Source organism: Maylandia zebra, linkage group LG1 (genome assembly GCF_041146795.1).
Source record: "Maylandia zebra isolate NMK-2024a linkage group LG1, Mzebra_GT3a, whole genome shotgun sequence".
NCBI classification, from domain to species: domain Eukaryota; kingdom Metazoa; phylum Chordata; class Actinopteri; order Cichliformes; family Cichlidae; genus Maylandia; species Maylandia zebra.
The window spans coordinates 45,180,808-45,200,238 of NC_135167.1; the positions used below are offsets into that span (position 1 = coordinate 45,180,808).

Here is a 19,431-nt window from a genome sequence, read left to right on the forward strand (position 1 = left end):
AATTACAAAACGACCCTCTGTAACATTATGAAAAACCGAAACGTTTCTGTTTTTCACTTTCTGCTATAGAAATGTCTGTTTTTTATGACTAAGAAAAACAAACAAACTGGACAGTATGGATAATGAGCTACCAGGACTTTTTCTGTAATTTTACACATTTATTTCTTACAATTTACGTCCAAAGGGTCGTGCTGACAGATTTCTTCCTTTGTCACAGTTAAATATGTAACTTCTTTACACTGACAGAAAGGAGAGTTTCACTGCTCCCGCCTGCTTAAGATCAAAGTGGGCTGTGGGTCTCCGATTTAAAATCAGTTTGACACCCTGGTGTAGAGCTTTTAACACCTCTAGAAACAAATAGGATTTCGATAATATTAACAAAAAGGCAGAAATTGCCTGGAAAGTAGAAATTAATTCCTGTATTTTACCGAGGTCTGCAGTTTAATTCAGCGTTACCACCCAATCATATCTCCACTTCCTTTACATTGTGTGATAAAGGTACTGTGTTATTATTGATGGAGCTACAACGATCTGTTGATCATCCCTGACCTAGAACATGGCAGTGCGGGAGAAAATGAACTCCTTTTTAACAGGAAGACCATTTCAGGAGAACTGGGCTAGTGGTGGTTATCTGCTGTGAGCAGTTAGGGTGTGTGAGGGGAAAGAGAAACCAAAACAAATGAGCACAGAGGCCATGAAAATTAAACAAGATGAGCCACAAACTACTGCAGAGAGGAGACAAAATGTTATGTTTTATGTACTTGCCCCACAACATGGATACACGCGTGTAATGCCATGTCATATATACATACTGCATTTTTATATGTGAATGTCAGATTGATCAAAGCTTATTATACAGTACAGACAATCATAAACTTTACATTTAGGGGATCGGGTTTCCCCTTACGGTGGACTTTAACCATGTGTACAGCACATACTGTAGTATACTTTATTAAGTCCTGTATAAAACCACAGGACATCGGATAAAAGTAGGTTGACTCAGAATCAAACGTAGTACAGGATCATGTCATCATTTTTTTCTGAACAGTGGCCCAGAAGCAGCACACAATCACAGATCACCAGTTTTGTACTTCATGATAAACCAGTTTGAACAAAGGAATCTAGTCCCAAAAGCATAATTAGTTACATCTGAATGGATTGAGCCACATTGATAAAATAAGAATAAAAATAAAAGCTACTTTAACAGTAACGTGCAAAGAAATGTGGGGGTTCGGTTGCTTTCGACCATAAATAAAATCAATGCATCTTTCTGTAATGCCTCAGTCTGAGACAGGCCACATGTCCGCATTTATATTCAACCTGCTGTGAGCAATTTGCATACTTTAACCAGAGTTTACAGTGCTGTGAAAAAGTATTTGCTCACTTTGTACTAGCTGCAGGCTGCACTGCTGTTGCTTGGATAATCAAATGAGCAGGTGGGACAGAGGGATGGCCCTAGGTTAGAGACACAAGGCAGAAAGGTATTTTACTGTACATATAATGCCTGCCATGCAAATCAGTGATACTGGAGAATACTTAACCTAGCTGAGAGCAACAGGCACAGCAGTATACTTGTTTAAATCACTGCTGTCCAACTTTGACATCCAAATGGATGTCCAAACATCACACTGTAACATATGTTTGAGGACAAGCAGAGAGTGGCTTGGTAGTTTCTATACACTTCTTTTGAAGTGTAAATCACAGCGATGCTGCAGTGCTTCGGTCAGTCTTGGGATTAATGCCTGTTTCCAGAGATCAGGACATAAAGCCACAACAGACACAGTTTGCATAATATTTGCCTGAACTATTTGCAGTAGTTAGCGTGTGCATTCAGTGTGACTCTACCATGTGCTAATCAAGCGTAACTTCTACTGAAGGCTCCGTAACCCAGTGATGAAAATGGTTCAATCTGAAACAGCAATCAGTTGGCTACAGTATGCGCCATCGTATGTGGAATGTTGAAACTGAGATTTCAAAGCTCTCAACAAAGAGGCTGAATGAGAAAACAGGCAAGAGAAGAAAAACTAAAGCAAGTAAGAAGAGGTCGCCTTTCGCCTTTCTCCTCTGTGTTTGTTAAACTTGGTTAATGATGTTTGGTGACCTTGTTCAATGACTGCATAAAAGTGAACAAATTAAAAGCACCTTTTGGCTTCAGGCAGTATCCACCACACCACTCAGTTGCTCTAAATCTGACCCTCCCCCCTGAAAGGAATACCAGCACCTTCAGTTACTCAGAGGTTATATTTACAAAATATATAAAGAAAAATATAGGGTTACTGGCCCTAGCATATAGTACAGTCCAACAGCTGTCTGTAAATATTTCTTCCATGATTATCCTTTCTAAAAGTAAATCACAGGGTAAAGATAGCTGGAACGTGACAAGGAGCAACTAGGACAACATGACCAACAGTGCTGAGCTGCAGTCAACTACAGGGACATAGAGAGACAGAGACAAATGCAAGAAGGACAGGGTTTGGCAAAAATAGACACAAAACTGAGCCAGGCGGGACAGCTAATGCTACAGGAAATTAAATCAACACCTGAAAGTGGTCGTTGATACAGAGGAAAATAAAAGACAAATTCACTTAAAGGAAGTAGAGATTGTTCCAGAATAGCGACGGAGTTTTTCAGAGCATTTTCTCCAAAATGGATGGATGGAGAGAATTTTTTTTCTTTTATTAGCACTGCATGTGGAAATAACAGCTGGTGAAATGCACCAGAAAACCAACCTCACTACCTCTTAATCTCACTTGTACTCTTGTATCTTTGTTTAGATTACTTTAATAAGCTAAGGTGTACAACATTGTTGGCCTATTTGTGGTTCACCTGATGCCATTATCCCAGGATAACATAAATTAAACCAACAGCACATATGTTGGTCAGGGAGCATCAGGCGTGCTGGTTGATGAAATTTGCTGACTTTAAGCTAAGCTGAACTAGCTAGTTCAATTGCTCCACTAAGCTAGCTAGCTAGCTGCAGTAAGCTGAACTAGCTAGCTTAGTGCAGCTAGTTCAGTTGTTGCACTAAGCTAGCTAGCTAGCTAGTAGGCCCGCGACTGACTGTCACTGACTAAGCTGAACTAGCTCACTTAGTGCAGCTAGTTTAGTTCTGCTTAAAAAAATGAAAGGAGCACTTTTTAATCCAAGTATAACATCAAGTTAATTAAACATCTGGGACGTTGATCTGGCCAGTCAAGTAGCAGAGGGAGGTGTTAATCAGATTCAGCTGCTTTGGTGTTAATAAAATTAACGACAGGTGCACTAGAGGGGCAACAATGAGACAACCCCCAAAACAAGAATGACTGGAAGGTTTATCCCATTAGCAGTACTGGTATCTGCTCCTTTGTGCAAGGAGGAACAGGATGAGCACTGCCAAGGCTACAAATTGACCTTTCAGCAGGCCACTGGTGTGAATGTCTTTGACACACAATGAGAAATCTACTGGTAGGACCATGGATGGTTTGGGGAGGCATATCCATGGAGCAAAGAACAGGCCTGACTGCCATTAGGTATCAGAAGGAAATCTTTGGACACATTGTCAGACCCTACACTGGTGCAGTGGGTCTGGGTTCCTCCTGGTGTATGACAGCACGGCTGTATGTGGTGAGAGTATGCAGGCAGTTCATGGAGGATGAAGGAATTGATGCCACCGACTGGTTCCCACGCTCGCCTGACCTAAATCCAATAGAACTCCTCTAGGACGTTTTGTTTCAGTCCATCCAATGTCACCAGGTTGCACCTCAGGCTGCCCATGAGCTCAGTGATGTCCTGATCCAGATCTCGGTGGAGATCTTTAATCTGTTATTAGTAGCACATTGTCAGGCATGCATACACGCACATGGGAGCCATGCAAACTACTGAGTACCGTTTTAGGTTGCTGCAATAACATTTCGTCAAAACGGACTAGCGTGCTGGATCTTTTGTTTTTCACTTTGATTTTTAGGGAATGCAGACCTCTGTATGTTCATAATTTTCATTTTTATCAAACAATCGGGCATCCTTTCATTCCTAACACATTACCCAGTCCGTATCAGCATGCTTTTTTTTCCCTATTGACAGCTGAAGTGTTCCTTTCATTTTTTAAGTGGTGTATTTACTAACAGTAGATTGGCATCAATATTACTATCAAACTTTAAAAAAGACTGTAAAGTTTTACATCATCATACATAAAATAAATGTGGAAGAAAAATGATTTTAAAGAAATACTTTTACACAGTAACTGTAAGTGACAATTACTGGAAAGTACTTTTTTTTTTTTTTTTTTACCTGAGTTATTTTTCATTTATAAAAGTAGGATAGTCTTGACATACAGTATTAGTGGAGACAAGAGACTGACACTGTCCTTCACTGTCCTAAACCTATCAGAGCCACTCCTTACTTCCCTTTTACATATCTATCAGACAACTACATCAGATAAACAATAGTCCTACTGTGACCTCTTCTCAGAGTTCCCAGAGTGGTGAAGAGACCTTAAAGTGTTCTTTTGCATTGGTGCTGTTACGCACCAGGGCAAGAGCAAACGCATGTGCTTAAAAGAAGATCGGCAAGTCTGCATAAAAATGCAGTAAAGGACCTTGGTGTTGAAAAGAGTTTATTCAGGCACTGCCCTTGCTTTTCAGGCAACTATGTGGTGAACTTCACTGCTGCTTCCTTTGCTGTTCAGGCACACTACTCAACCAGTTAGCTTTCAACCTATGCACAGTGTCATCCCCTTTGGTCTATGTGCATGCATGCTTTTGTTGCATACCCAAAATCCTTCACTCTGCGTAACCAGATGCCCAAACAGACACAAATGCAGTATCATGAATCCCACTTCAATTTCAGCTTTTTCACTTTGCCTTTAAACCTCCATATTATCTACTAACATGACATCAAAGACGATCCCTCTCTCTCTTTGCGACTTATAGATCTCACTGAGACTGACAGCACAAAAGTTCAGAGTTCATCCCGCTGGCAGAGCTATAAACAGACCAGAAGTGGTTGATAGGGTCTTAGACTCTCCCCTCTTTCCATCCTCTCTCTTCCTTTAGTAATATGATACTGTTTCAATTAGGGTCCAGTGCCTCACACAAAGAGTTGGAGCATTAAGCAATCAGTGCTGTTTCTCACACCAAAGAAACTCGTTTTTTTTTTTCAAGCTTAGACAGAAAAAAGAACATATTAAAGCTCTAAATGTTGTATTTTGCTGTTCCCTTTTCCTGTGTCAGAAAAATAAATAAATAAATTAATAATTAAAAGCAAATCTTCCAATGACAAGAGCAGCATAAATAACACATTTTACATCTCCTACCAACAGTGAAAAAGACTTCCTAAATAGAAAATAGCTTTCAGGCACAGATATATAAAAAATGAATATATACATAGCAGAAAATCAAATATGATACACTTGCATAAAACTTGGAGTGAAAGTGCATCTCATGTTGGAGTTCTTCCCGAATCTCAAAATTGAGGTGAAGTCTATTTATGAGGCCAGTAGATTCTTGGCAAGAAATGTGTCACTGTCATGGCGGGTGACACTCTGTTTCCTCGTTTTGTTTTGCCGTTCTTACTCAGGCCGATGAACATCCTTGGGTAGGCAACTGACTCGTAAGCATTGTAGTTGTTGGCAAGGAGCGTCTCTCTGAACTTACACTCGTTGTTGTAATGTAACTGAAAAAGAAGAGAGATTATTGGAAATGCTGATTGTTTGAAGGCAGACACAAAACAAAGATGTGGGGACATTTCTGAGGGTGTTTCAGTTTGCATTGTTCATTCTGATCATTATCAAACAATTGATTTCTTTCTGACTGCAAGGCTGTTATTGTGCAGGAGCTATCTCAGGCAGATTTTAGACAAAAAAAAAAACATTGTGAAATGATGAATGATGTGAGTGCTACAGGACTCGGGACGCCAGGGTCTGATTGGTTCATTTTTGCTCACTGGATTGAGAATGATAAGGCGCTACATAACCTCTGCAGTGGAGAGTTAGTTTTAATCATGCCATTGAGTTTTTCAATTCTTATTTAAACTTATATGTTAAAAAACCACTTTGAAATGCTATAACACTTCATCTATTTAACTCAGGTGGAGGACTAGCTTTTATTTCACTATATCTTACATTCCCCTCACAAACGTTATTGGGCTGGTCATTGTACAAACCCATCATTTTACTATCTAAATATTTTACCTGGAACAACAATGATAATAAAAAACAAAATAAGACGTTTTTTAACAACAGCTGGCTTGGTAAAGGAACCATCCTTAGTCCAGATGGTTTGTTACCTTTATACTCAAAATTTATGTCTCTTTCAAGTTCCTACAGTATCAAGACAAAACAATGACTTTTTTTTTTTTGATGAATTGGTGCATTTAAACATTTAGCTAGTCCCACAGGTAAACACACCATCCAAACACCGTTTATGCTGACCGTGAATGCACCTTCATCAGCTGCAAAGCATCCAACAAAATCATCAGAAATACTATCAGCTGACAGTCTGGTACCTCCTTTTGGAACAATATTGAAAACATTAACTGGAACTGGTCATGGCTTTTATTGAGAAAGCACCATCAGCAATAGAAGCCGGAGCTGGGTGAGCTGTGTGTGTTGGATAAAAGTCAGAATCAAACAGTTCATTGGACTTTTACACTAATACGATAAATGTTTTCATGAAAATGTATCTAGAATACAGTTTTTTAATATTTGGCATTAAAATGGGTTTTTAAGAGCAGCTATGCTGCACGTTGCTAATTATAAATGTTAACAAATAATTATAATTTATTTTTATTTAAAGCTATAAAAACCATCTCTGCACCCAAGGTGTATTTATTTGGTTACTGTAAACCTTGAGCATCACCCCTTTTATACTTATTCCCTGTTGTATGTGAACAGTCTGTAAACAGTGACTGTACCAGTAAACAGTAAGCCAGGTTTTATTTTAATCTTTTCTTTATCAACATATTTCATACTACTTCTGTCTCACCAAACTAAGCAAGTGATGTTGTAGGATAAATATGACAAATTAAAAGATAAAAAAAAACCCACCTTAGCCTATGAATCCTACAGTTAAGGTACCCCGTGGCTCTGTCATGCATTGCATTGGCATAATCTGGGTCTACTTGTCCTGCATCTACTTAATAGATAGATGGATGGATGGATAGATCTTTTTGAAAATAACAATGCCTCCATCCCTCCAGTGCAGGCGACTTGAAGAAAGGCTGTTAACTGCATGTGTGCCGATTCCAATATTTTAACCAATTACATTGTTATTAATTGATTATTTGAATAAATTATATTTTATTGCTTATCTGACACTGATTTCAATACAATTTTTCAATTAAACAATTATTAGACTTTTTAATCCTGGCCAGAATGAACTGGGTACGTGTATACAGCAGCTTGGATTCATGACTTCAGAATCGCTTCATAAAGCCGGACATCAGAGCTGCATGATACTAAGTGTGTGTGTGTGTGTGTGTGTGTGTGTGTGTGTGTGTGTGTGTGTGTGTGTGTGTGTGTGTGTGTGTGTGAGTGATATAATCAGAGTTTTCGTTGTGCACTCACAGATCCGTACAGCTTTCCCCGTCGGTTCATGGCCACAAAAAGTCCGCTGCGAATGCCCAGCAAGGTCACCACTCCTCTCTCCACCGGAGAGATCTGCAGGAGACCTGAAGACAAAAAGCAGCACACTTACTACAGCACGCCGGTGTGATACCCCGCGTGCTACCCCGCGCGCGCGCTCACACCGACATTACTGCTTGTGTAAGGAAGTGAGCTGGATGGTCAGACTGACATTTGAAATTTCGGTAAACACATGTTTGAATTCCAGAGAAAACACCTGGCACATTGTGGCGCCCCTGATCTTAATATAAGTTAAAACACTAACAAATACACTCCCTTTAAATATATGTGATGTCATGTCAGGCTGAATGAAATCCAGCTCTGACATTTTTGAACATAACTGAATATTTTCACCTTGAGAAATGACAGTGAGGCAAGAAGTGTTTGGAGCTTGGCTCACTACCCTGGAACACCCAGCGCTGAACAGCTCATATCTGAAAAGGTATCAGAAACACGCGAAGGCTAATCGGACGCCAGCTGATGCGTTTCCTCAGCAGGCCTTGACAGGCTGCTGACCGACTGCGTCTTTTAGTTCCATGTATCATTTTAAAGAGTGTGTCAGAGGTTTCCAGTCCTCGCTTGGGTTTTCTGTAAATATATGCAGTGTATATGTAATGTATATCCCTGAGGTTTTACGCCTCGTCTTAGAATAGTCACACACATAAAAACAAGCTTTCACTGTCTTGTCCCCGCGAGTAAACAGAAGTTAGTCATTCTTCGTGTCTGCAAATGATTTTAAGTTGCACGAGCAACGGCCCGCAGGCTGGACCTAACTTTAGTTCCAGCCTTTAGGTCACAGCAGCACAATCCTACGCTCCAGATGTTGGTACTGTGGCGTGGGTCAGACTATACACGTGCGCGGGTCTGACGGATCAGGTGTGTGGCCCCGTTTTATTCGCAGTTAGAGAAAATGCGATCAATCATAAGTCAGCTGAGGTGACTGCTTCCTGTTCTAAGAACTTCTTCAGTCGTTTCTCTGGAGTTGTCTTTGCTTTTCGTGTTCAAACACAGAGTCAGAGCAGTGAGGAAATAAAGTATCAATCGCAAACTTACTGTAACGATGTTCGTTGTGTACTCCCGTTATTCTGCCATCTGGTAACACCTGGATGTGAAAACCGATCCCCACGTTGCAATAGAGCCGCCTCAACCTCTTAATGCCCAGGAGGTAGTCGCTGTCCCGGCCGCTCTCCTCCCGCTTCTCCCCCTGGATTCGAGCGAGGGACCGGGAGTAAAGGGCTTCCCAGCGGTCCGCCGTGCCGTTCAGGCCGGTAGCGCATCCTGCCAGTCTGCCAACCAGGCCAAGCACCAGGACGGTCCGCAGGGCGGTCAGAGAGCCCATCCCGGCTCCGTCTGTGAGAGCAGCTTCCCAGTGTTCGACTCTCCAGTGAAGAGAGAAGAGCGAGAAGCAGAGCGAAGCAGGCAGCAGCGCCCGGGAGCGACATTGATCTGCATGGACTCGGCAAAGCCAGACCTCTATATTTATACCTGCATACACATTACATCACTGCTCCACACTTAGTAAAAATCCACAAAGTACTTCTTCACAGTCAGCCGCACCGAAAGCAGGGCTTTATTCACTTCCAATAATGGCCTCGTTATCTCCGCGCACAATCTTTGGAAAATAAAGCAATAAAAGCTCAATAATGACCAAAAAACCTCTTTGTGCGAGCCTTTCATTATCAGCAGCAGAATATCATAATTTATGTATGGGAGGATGTAAAATAGGAAACCGCCAAGTTAACACACAGGAGACAGTTCTATAAATGAACAATAACAGGAAAACAACACAGGTCCAGTTCAACCGAGTGGAAAAAAGAGCGCCAACTTAAGACTGCTACTAGGAAATCATGTCCCGGACCCTTATAGAAAACAATGGTACGAATAAATACAGTCTGTAGTATGATAAGTATGCTGTCATTGTTGACCAAGTCTTTATTTGACTGGAAGCGCCTGTGTGGTTCGTTATTAATCCATGCACCACAGCGTCTGTGTTCAGAATTAAATGGATATTATGAAAACGTCAGTGAAGTTGGACTGGATGGACTGTTCACGTGAGCATGAGCAGCCTTGTGATGGACTGTGTGGAGTGTTGTCCCTGAATTGGATAAGGAAAGGTCAGGAAATACTTCCAAGAAGTTTACAGTTTTCCTAAAAAGCCTTGAGGCTGTGTGTAAGGATTTTATTCAGCTCTGTTCGTTGAGTTCAAACCGCCAACCTTAAAGAGTCGATTTTTGCTTTTGTTTCACTTCTTTTTAGAACTCACCAGCTGACATCATGGCACAATTTCTCTGATCTGACATCCTTGACACTCTTTCAGTGCGTTGCTCCTCTTTTGTTTCAGTATTTCATAAGTGTGATGATTCTTGTTACATTTATGCAGAGTGTTAACATTTCCACGCTCTGCTGTGTCCCATTACGGATCTCATTATGGTACTCTGTTGGAGTACTTGAAGATCTTCCACATCTTTCAGCCCAGAGCCCTTTGATCTCTGGACCAGCCTTGTTTCTTTGTGTGCAGCAAAATCGCTCCATGAATGCAGGCAGATCTTAGGCACTCGGTTGGGTATCGATCTCCAATGCAATTTTTCTTCCTCTTTTCATTTTTTTACCGCTCCCTTCCGGGATCACCGCAGTGGATCATCTGCCTCCATCTCACCTCATTCCTGTGGACCCTCCTCTGTCACACCAACCCTCTGCATGTCTTCCTTCACTACATTCATAAACCTTCTGTGTGGTCTTCCCCTTTTCGCCCTGCCTGGCAGAAAAATTCACTTTCCACTGACCCAAAATTATGCAAGAATAGCAAGTAGTCCATAAAACCTTTGGTTAGTTGAAAAGCATGAAGGCCAGCATACACAACTGATGGAATGCTGGGATGAATCCTCAAGTATCAGCAGTCATGGGCTTATTTCAGTGCTTCAGGAAAGCAGGTCAAGGTTTAGACTGCTGGACCACCAAAGCTACCTTCAGAGCAACTGGTGGACTTGTCCTAAAGTCATTCAGCTGATTAGCTGGTGATGCACAAGTAGGCTGCTAAAAACATTGACTGATGAGCTGCAGAACCTATAGGAAAGCTTCCTGATCCTGTACCGACCTCCAACAAACTCATAAGAGTGTCTGTCCTTTAGGACATTGGAGGTTCATAGGCTGACAGGCTTATAGGACAACAGATGGAATTCCACAATATCAGTATGGATTTTGGACCTTTTTTATTCATTTTTTCTTTTTTTGAAAATATGGAAAATGAAAATATTACAAACCTTCTTTAAAGCTGCTGGACTGTAGAGAAATGCATGTAAGGCAATAAGATGAGACATTTGGCTATCGTTATAATTATTCAACAAACAAATTACACCAAGGCACTGAGCCTTTCAGGTAGCTGGTGCACCGATAGCACCTACGTGGGCTGAGATGTGATGGACCTCAGCATCGGCTTTTGAATGAAGACATTCATGTGAAGCGTTCACACAGCAGGTCTCTTGCTGTCGCTGTCCATGGTTCTGTAATGTCCTTTTATCAGACTAAAATAAAAGCAGGCTGACATGTTTCTTTTCAGCCATGTTGCAGTTTGTAAGTTATGCTTGACTTTATTTTCTGTTTATGCTGTACTGACATTATTGTGGTTTTTGGTTACATGTATGCAGTGAATTATACTACGTGAAACACGTTTTAGATTTCACTGGGTGACAGCTGCAGTTCAGAGCTTAAAATGTCTCAGCATCCAACATGATTCATTTGCTCTCTTGTTTATTTACCACGTAGCAGCCCGTGCATAGCATCTTTATGATCCAGAAAAAAAGTATGAAAGTATGTTTCTAGTGATCTGAGAGCACCCTCGATAACTTGGTAACAAATCATTTCTAAAACTGTACAAAGCGAGTTCATCTTCTAAATGTTGTTTTACCCTGAAAACCTGAATCCATGTGACCTATCTTGTTTCCTTCATCCTCAGTCTGCGTTCATAGTTATCATCTTGTATCGCCAAGTTTAAAACAGATGTAAAGAATCAAAAAACTAGTGTATAAAAACCATCCAGATATGAACCTGGAATCATGTCATATGTACGGCATGTGAAAAGGTGAAAAATGGTTGTGTATCCAGCGTCTTGTTGTGTGTATCCAGACTGGGAAGGAGGTATTTCTTCTGATGTTGTTGGAGCAGTACAGCTGGATGTTGGCCTGGATCTATTAAGTGGTGCGTTGTGAACTTTACATTCCTTTCATGAATGATAAATGAGGTAAATGAAGGAAAAATATTATTTTGTAAATCTTGTAGTTTTTAAGATAATAATCCTTTGACCAGCATGTGCTTTGTAAAAATTCCAAACTGACTGGACAGTGAGCTGCCTATAGAGGGCATCCAACTGCCTTTCCAAAGTAAGAGCATTGGATGCAAGCTCACATGTCTGAAGCTCGGCTTTTAGCAAATGTTCCTTTAATGGGCAGAGGGCCATGCTTAACATATAGTGCGGTTTTACCAATACACGCCTTTCTGGCCACCAGAATACTCTTTAAGACAAGATTCAGCACTTGTGTGAAGTAGCCATTGTCTTCTAGTTTTTACTTGACTCGGGGTTTCTTTTGTGTCCCTGGGTGTTTTGAAATGCTCCAAAATAAATACAAAAATAAACTAAAATGCCTACTGGTGATGGCCAGAGGGGCCGATGGCGCGATATGGCAGCCTGGCTTCTGTCAGTCTGCCCCAGAGCAGCTGTGGCTACAACTGTAGCTGCCTCCACCAGTGTGTGAATGTGAGAGTGAATGAATAGTGGTATTGTAAAGCGCTTTGGGTGCCTTGAAAAGCGCTATATAAATCCACTCCATCATTATTATTATTATTATAAAATGTGTTGTTATTAATAAAAAGGGACTGATTGCTCAAAGCCATTATCTGACTTAAAGGCAAAATCAGAATCACATCTTAGTGAGCGGATCATTATGATGATGGGATAACAATTTTCCATCATTCTCATAAAAAGTGTGTGCATTGGCAGTGGGCAGAGTAATCATCTTAAACAGTGTTTATTTTTGTTGTTTTTACTGTAATAACTAATCATATATCATTTCTGAACGAAACACATTATTTACACCTAGAAGGAGGAACTGTGTCCCATAATTTCCAGATTTAGTGAACATGCCCATCTAAAAAGATGGGCTTAAAATCATCTAGCTATTGTGTAAATACTTATCCATTCCCCCCATCATGCCCGTAGACGTTGCAAATAAACACAACTGCTGTAGGCTGTCTGATAAAGTTTAGTAGGAGAACACAGATTTACATGGATGGAAAGGACACATCAGAGGAGGCTGAGGAGATAACGTTTGTTAAAAGTATTCAGGGAGGGGCAGGGGCCACAATAGGCCCTGACCTCACTGAAGCCCAACATTCCTGATGAGTAATGTTAGAGTTTATGACAAACCACAGCAAGGTGTTGCACTTTCTATGACACAGTTTCTGCTCTGAGAAGGGCCAGCCTTGCTTATCAGCTATGCAGCTTTTGGTCTTAAAAAAGGCCAAATGTCTCAGGCGGCATTGCTTCCAAGCCCCCCTGGGAGGAGGTATTGTCCTGGCCAGGAAACCTTCCGTGCCTACAGGTATAGAATGACAAGGCTTTATAGGTAGCTACCGACAGATGTGAGTCAAGTGTGATAAAACCTGAAAATCTGAAAAAATCCTTGAAATAAAAGTTTGCTGTACTTGTTCCTGTTATGGTAGCGTGCGGATACTGCAGCGGGGAGAGAGGGACGGACAGACTGCCGTGTGTACAGCTAAAAATGAAATACAAATCTGAGCTTTAATTTCAAAGAGAATCCTCCAAAACAACATTAGCTTGGGTCTGGGCTAATATCCTGCTGTTTTACACCACCTGTCAGAAGTTCCTACTGTGCATTTCAGACATTGCTGCCTTCAAAGATCTGTGGCCAATAAAACCAAACATTTTGCTTTTTAGGTTTTCCACATATAAAAATAGGACATCTTATATAAATAAAATTTTTGAAGCAATAAAAAACTAAAATAAATCCCAAAACATTTGCATGGTGTCCACAGCTGCATCAGCTGCATCAGCTGCATCAGATTCAGGCACAAACACATTTCTGATGAACAGATGATAGAACTGCTGGATCGGTACCTTGTGTTTTATGTTGGAATCAGTGGACACTAAGAAACAACAGCACAATGGCTATAATGCAGAAATAGTTATATCAATAACTTACAACACAGGAACCAAATAAATATCCATAGATTTAGTAAAATATTTCACTTTCTAAACAGTAGACCATCACATTGTAAGAACGTCATACAGCTAGTGAGCACAGTTAGTCTGATTTGATCTTTGCGTCATACTGTGAAAAGTGCCCCTCTCTGTGATGTCTGCTCTTCAGTGTCCTTTTTGTTTGGTAGCGCTTCAGCAAAATACGACTTTGTCTTTGTTATCTCAGCTTTTGATAAATGAAAGCTCTAAAGCTGCTGTACATGCCAATAGTATTTACAAAAACACAACCACGTTTCAAAGGTTTTTCTTCTGTGTGAAGTTGATGGTGAACTTACGAACACCTTTGCTTACAAGTTTGAAGACGCATGGAGTCAGTAAACAGCTAATTCTAAGGCTGGCGGTGTGCGAGTCTCCTCAAGCTGGAGCATTTAGTCTGAGCCACAGCACTTCAAGTCTTCTGTGAACAAAAACTTCCACTGATCCAGAGGAAGAACCCGAATCATTCATCCACATCCTCCATTGCTGTCAAGCTACAGTATGTGGCAGGATTAAGGTCCGTGTTTGGGCAAATCACAGACTGTCCTCCAACTGTCTGCCGACACGTGTGGCTGTCAGGCCCAGCCTTTCCCAGCGCGATGCCGGCGTCTCCGGCGCTCAGCGCGGCGGCTGTGGTGATGGGCATGGTGATGCGGCCCCGGACTCTCCCTCAGCCGCTTCACCATTTCATGGTCTTTGTTACCAAGCACCCTAGGCAGAAAGAGCGAGGCTTTGTCCGTGCTTCGGGTTTTAAAGCCTCGCCGTGGCCGCCCTTTGCCGTTGATGGAAACGTACCACTGTCTCTTGGCGCTGGCCCGGCGCTTGCTGCTGCCGCCGCCTCCCGGTGCAGCAGGGTGCTCCGTGGAGTGGTGGCGGGAGGCGTAGGTGTTGTACCCCAGCTCGTGGATTCGCTCCACAAACTCACACTCTTTGTTGAACACTTCCTAGAGAGGAGAATGGATGTGAGAACGAAGCACGTTAGTCTTTCTGGAAACAGGAGCGGTGAAATTCACTCCTCTTTGGTGGCGCAGACTAAGTTTACGGTCACTTACTTTTCAGTAGCTAAACATGACAATGTGACACTAAAGCAGGGCAAAGGACAGAGGCTGCTCATGTGTCAGGCCCTGTGCTGTCTGCCTGATTGTTGCAGTGATTTAGTGCTATAGAAATAAAAATGAATTGAGCTGAATTAATGGCATAATTAAGGCATGTTTTGTTGTGTTATGTGTTCTCCACTAGCTGTGACCCATTCCCAACATGTCAGATGCGTGCGTGCGTGAGTGCGTGTGTGTGTGCTGAACACACCGATGCATACAGCCGTCCTTTATCATTCATGGCCAGATATCTCCCAGAGAAGAGCCCCTTTATGGCCACAACACCAACGTCCACTGCTGTGATTTCCATGATGCCTGTGATACACACAACAGTAACATTTTTGTATTTCTGTGTTGGACATGTTTAATAGAACATTTCTCTCTCTTAAATGTCACCATATTTCTGTATAAATGTGTGTAAATGTATTCATTTATATTCTCCGTTATTTAGAAAAAAACGAATTAAAATGAAAAAAGTTTCATTTTACTCTCAAACATATGAACAAACTAGTTTTTTCTTGCTTAACTTGCTCATTCAGTTCACCGCTCCTCACGCACACGCACACGCACACACATATATATATATTTGTGTGTGCGCGCGCGCGTGTGTGTGCAGTTTTAGGGTCCGGCTCAGTTTCTTAGCTGTTCCCGGGACTGCGCTCTTCTGAACAGAGATCTCGGACGCTGTTCCTGGAATCACTGCACCGATTGCGTGTATATATTACACGCAATCGGTGCATATATATACATTATATATACATTATACACACACATGGCTGGCTGTAATGACATGGGTTCTTTCTTTCTCTCACGCACACACAAAGTGTCACAGCTCTCCGCTTACACCTCTCTTCCTTTCAAACTTCAGTACTCACTGAGTGGGTTGTTTTCATCCAGCGAGCCATCTATTTTGCCGTTAGGATGGATCTGCAGATGATATTTGGTAGCGCAGTAAAGTTTCCTGTGTCTCGGCGCTCCTCCGAGGTGTTCATACACTCCTCCGCGCCCCCCGGCGTCTCTCCGATGCCGGGGGTCGCAAGCCGGACCCGAAGCGCAGCGGGGCCGTGGACTAACCGGGTCCCACAGGCTCAGCAACAGCAGCAGAGCTATCACCAGCATTGTGGCATGGCCGGGAAGCGACAACTGTAGCAAAAAACAGCAGAATTCCTGCCTAACACTCGGGGTCCCATTAAAGTGATTTAAGGGGTCTTAACACAGCCGAAGAGCTTCAGCCCTGCGCGCATCCGAGCACCACAGGCAGCTCTGACAGCACACCCGCCTCCGAGGTGGAATCCTCGCCTCTGCAGCTGAAAAGCCCTCCCGTGGACCCGACTGAGCGCCTCTGCTCAGAGTGAGCGCAGATATAAAAGAAGCTTGTGGCGACAATAGGCTGAACTCCAACCAATTGATACAAAGGAAAAGGGCAGACAAAAAGGTATCGGCCCTGTGTGAAGTGAGAGACAGCGGCGTGGATAAAATTACACAGTGGCAAGAGCATAAACGTCCTAAAAGAGCAATTAGACATCCCAAATTATATAGATATGCTCGGCCAGCCACCGCAACAGGTGAGGAATAAGACTGCCGCTAAACCCGGTCCTCACCTTAAAAACAAAAGCGGAAAGCATTCAGCTTTTGAATTCTGACATCCTGAACAACCACAGGCTTCATCTAATTTCTCACGCTGTAAGATTCAGTTGGGTCCCCCCAGAAACGACTTTATCAGCCGCATTCTGAAGCAAAAGAAATGTTAGCCTTTTCAGCTTTTGGGTGGTCCACATCTGCGTGTCCTTGTTCTTCCCGGTTTAACAGGTGCTTGCCAAGCATGCATCATGGCAAGCTGAGGTGAATCTCAAGCGTGTTCAGCTTGAACCAGCACCTTCAGACATCCCACAAAGACACTCCCGAGTAGGATGACGGGGAATTAAACATTTCCAGTCGACTATGCGCTCAGCATTTATACACTCCTCTTGACCTGGAAGCATAGATTAAGAAAGACAAATGGACATTGTGTCACGGGCCTCTCTCCATTTGCTCTTTACACCACAGAAGCTCTCTGCTGTGCGTTAGTTTTTCATTGTTTACCCAGGCAGTGGATTGGCCCAGACTTTTCCCATCCTAATGCCCCAGCCCTGGCTAGGCAGCAGCCGGTGGGCGGAAGAGCAGCAGGCTAAATGACTACTGCCTAAATTGCTTCCATCTTGGTCACATTATGGTTTTCATTCTGGTAATTAGCACCATCATCTACAAATCTCTCTGCCCTTTGGCACTGCTCCACTGCTGCTATGAAGGCCTCTGCTGAGAATCCCCCAGAGAGCAGACGTTAATTTGTCTTCCCCTCCCATACATCACCCAGCTAGCTGCCCGTGTCACTTTATTTACTCTGATGATCAGAAAAGCTAACTCTTTTAATTACAAATGTGTGCAATTTATGCCTCCAAAGACCCCTCAGGAGTCAGACAACACACCAAAACATCAGCCAGGCCGTGTGCATCAGAGGTTGTTCTGGTGGCCGTTTCTAAGTGAGACGCTCTTGATGTGGTTAAATGCTGGAAGAGGGTGGAACCTTAGATGTGGTGTGCTGTTTCTCTCAGAAACTATTTTAATTATGCTCCCCTGCACACCGCCCACAAAGCATCTCAGCAATAAGCAGGGCAAATGCTTGCAATTTGTGAGCCACATACACAATTTCTTCTTCACATTTAAAGAAGTGTGTGTTGTTGTTTTTAGGTTAAAGTGTCAGTTATGATTCAGCTAAATCTGAGCTGTATTCTTCAGTTAGATTTTGTGTACACATGCATTCGAGCAGAGTTAGTACCTGGGACATCGGTGCTCTAGTTTGAATACCATCATTTTGTCAAATAGCAGGCCAAAACTTGTATATGTCCATCAGCAAGTTGATTCACAAAGTTACTCAAAACCTATTTCAGTAAATCAAATATACATATGAAGCCCTCATATTGAGCTCAAAGTGAAACACATCAGTGCAAAATAAATAAAAGGAGGTCATACGTTTTGCCCATTCTTACAAAGACAGGAGTCCGCTGACTACAGGGCCAAATCTTTTTGCTGTGAGATGTTGGTGTGCTGCCTGTCACAGCAAAACCCATACAGAGGTGCTTTACATCCCAAGAGAACTCCAGTAAATCCTCCACAGTGACAGTGGGGAAGAGAAACAGAAAGGCCCAGAGTCCAGCAGCTGGGATGACAAGAAAGAAGTGAAAAAAAGAAGCAAACAATAGAGCAGTAAATGCCTGGCAGGCTGATGGAGCCAGCAGCAGCTGATGAATCCGTACATACCTGCAGAAAGGTATGGGAGAGAAAGGAAAACGAGGATGAAGCATAAACTACAGATCCAACTTTAAACTTTAGGAAACAAATGTTTTCGATCTTAAATCCAAACTGGGAGCTGATTCCACAGGGGAGGAGCTTTGTCTCCCATTCTACCTTTGGGAGCCCGAGGAACCACAGGTAAGTCTGTGCTCTGAAACCAAAGTGAGATCTCGCAGGAAAGTTACACAACAGGAGACAAATATAACTGCAGGGCAGACTGTGTGCATGTTCTACTGAGTGTTACGTAAATGTTCCTTCAGCTCGGTAAGACTGTGATATGACTTTTAAAGAAAAACAAGTCAGCTGTTACATTTAAAGATGTTTAGGTGTGAGTGCCTTACCAGCAAACCTGAGGTGGACACTAACTCTCAGTTCTTGGTCAGGCAGCTCGCTGTATGATATTTTAATTGGAAAATTCAACCAAGAGTAGATGAACAAAGTATTGAATCAAGTAGTTTTATTCACAGTCTTTAATTTTTGACGATATGCTGCTAAAGTCATTATAGCTTGTGGCTTCCAAGTGGCTCACATTTTCCACAATTTCCATAGCATGGGCAGCAAAATATGGTGCCAACTTGTACTTAACCTGTACCGATCTTTCTTCAAACACGGGAAACGGCCCGGCTGGAAAATCACAGCTGTTGGATACATTTCACATATTTGCTTCAGAAAATAGTTAACAATGAATGTAAGAGTCAATAAATAAATAAATAAATTAATTAAAATATCGAAAAAAGCCATAGTGCATCCTGGCTGTAGCTCAGAAGGTAGAGCAGGTCATCTACTGATCGGAAGGTTAGTGGTTCGATCCCTGGTTCCTCCAGTTTGCATGTCAAGCATCCTTGGGCAACATACTAACCCCAAGTTGCATCATATTGGTGTATGCATTTGTTGAAAGCTTAGAAGAAAAGTGCTTGTGAATATGGCATGTTGCATAGAGCGCTTTGAGTGCTCTGGGAGAGTAGAAAAGTGCTACATAAGAATTTAGCATCCACACTTATATTTGTGTGGGAGAGCCTTGGGAAATATGTCCTGTTATCTGCACAAAACAAAGTTAATTAATTGATCAAATAAGTTAACTGCACGCTGTATTCGTAGCCACGGTGACTGGAGTTCCCGGCATGTCCTTTTTATATCTTGAATGCATTCACACCTGCTTT

General features: G+C 42.3%; 2 protein-coding genes across 2 annotated transcripts; both read right to left on the reverse strand.

Annotated features, from left to right (window-relative positions):
* Positions 1 to 664: 664 nt before the first annotated feature.
* On the reverse strand, positions 665 to 9,032 carry fgf4 (fibroblast growth factor 4). The gene is made up of 3 exons (XM_004575589.4): positions 8,651 to 9,032; positions 7,541 to 7,644; positions 665 to 5,649 (listed from the first exon to the last, which is right to left on the reverse strand). The coding sequence occupies exons 1-3, from the start codon at positions 8,934 to 8,936 to the stop codon at positions 5,458 to 5,460; spliced, it is 582 nt and encodes a 193-aa protein (XP_004575646.1). The 5' UTR covers positions 8,937 to 9,032; the 3' UTR covers positions 665 to 5,457.
* Positions 9,033 to 12,648: 3,616 nt separating this feature from the next.
* On the reverse strand, positions 12,649 to 17,002 carry fgf3 (fibroblast growth factor 3). Its single transcript, XM_004575585.3, has 3 exons — positions 15,817 to 17,002; positions 15,153 to 15,256; positions 12,649 to 14,791 (listed from the first exon to the last, which is right to left on the reverse strand). Exons 1-3 carry the CDS (start codon positions 16,058 to 16,060, stop codon positions 14,423 to 14,425), a joined length of 717 nt encoding a protein of 238 aa, XP_004575642.1. The 5' UTR covers positions 16,061 to 17,002; the 3' UTR covers positions 12,649 to 14,422.
* Positions 17,003 to 19,431: the final 2,429 nt, after the last annotated feature.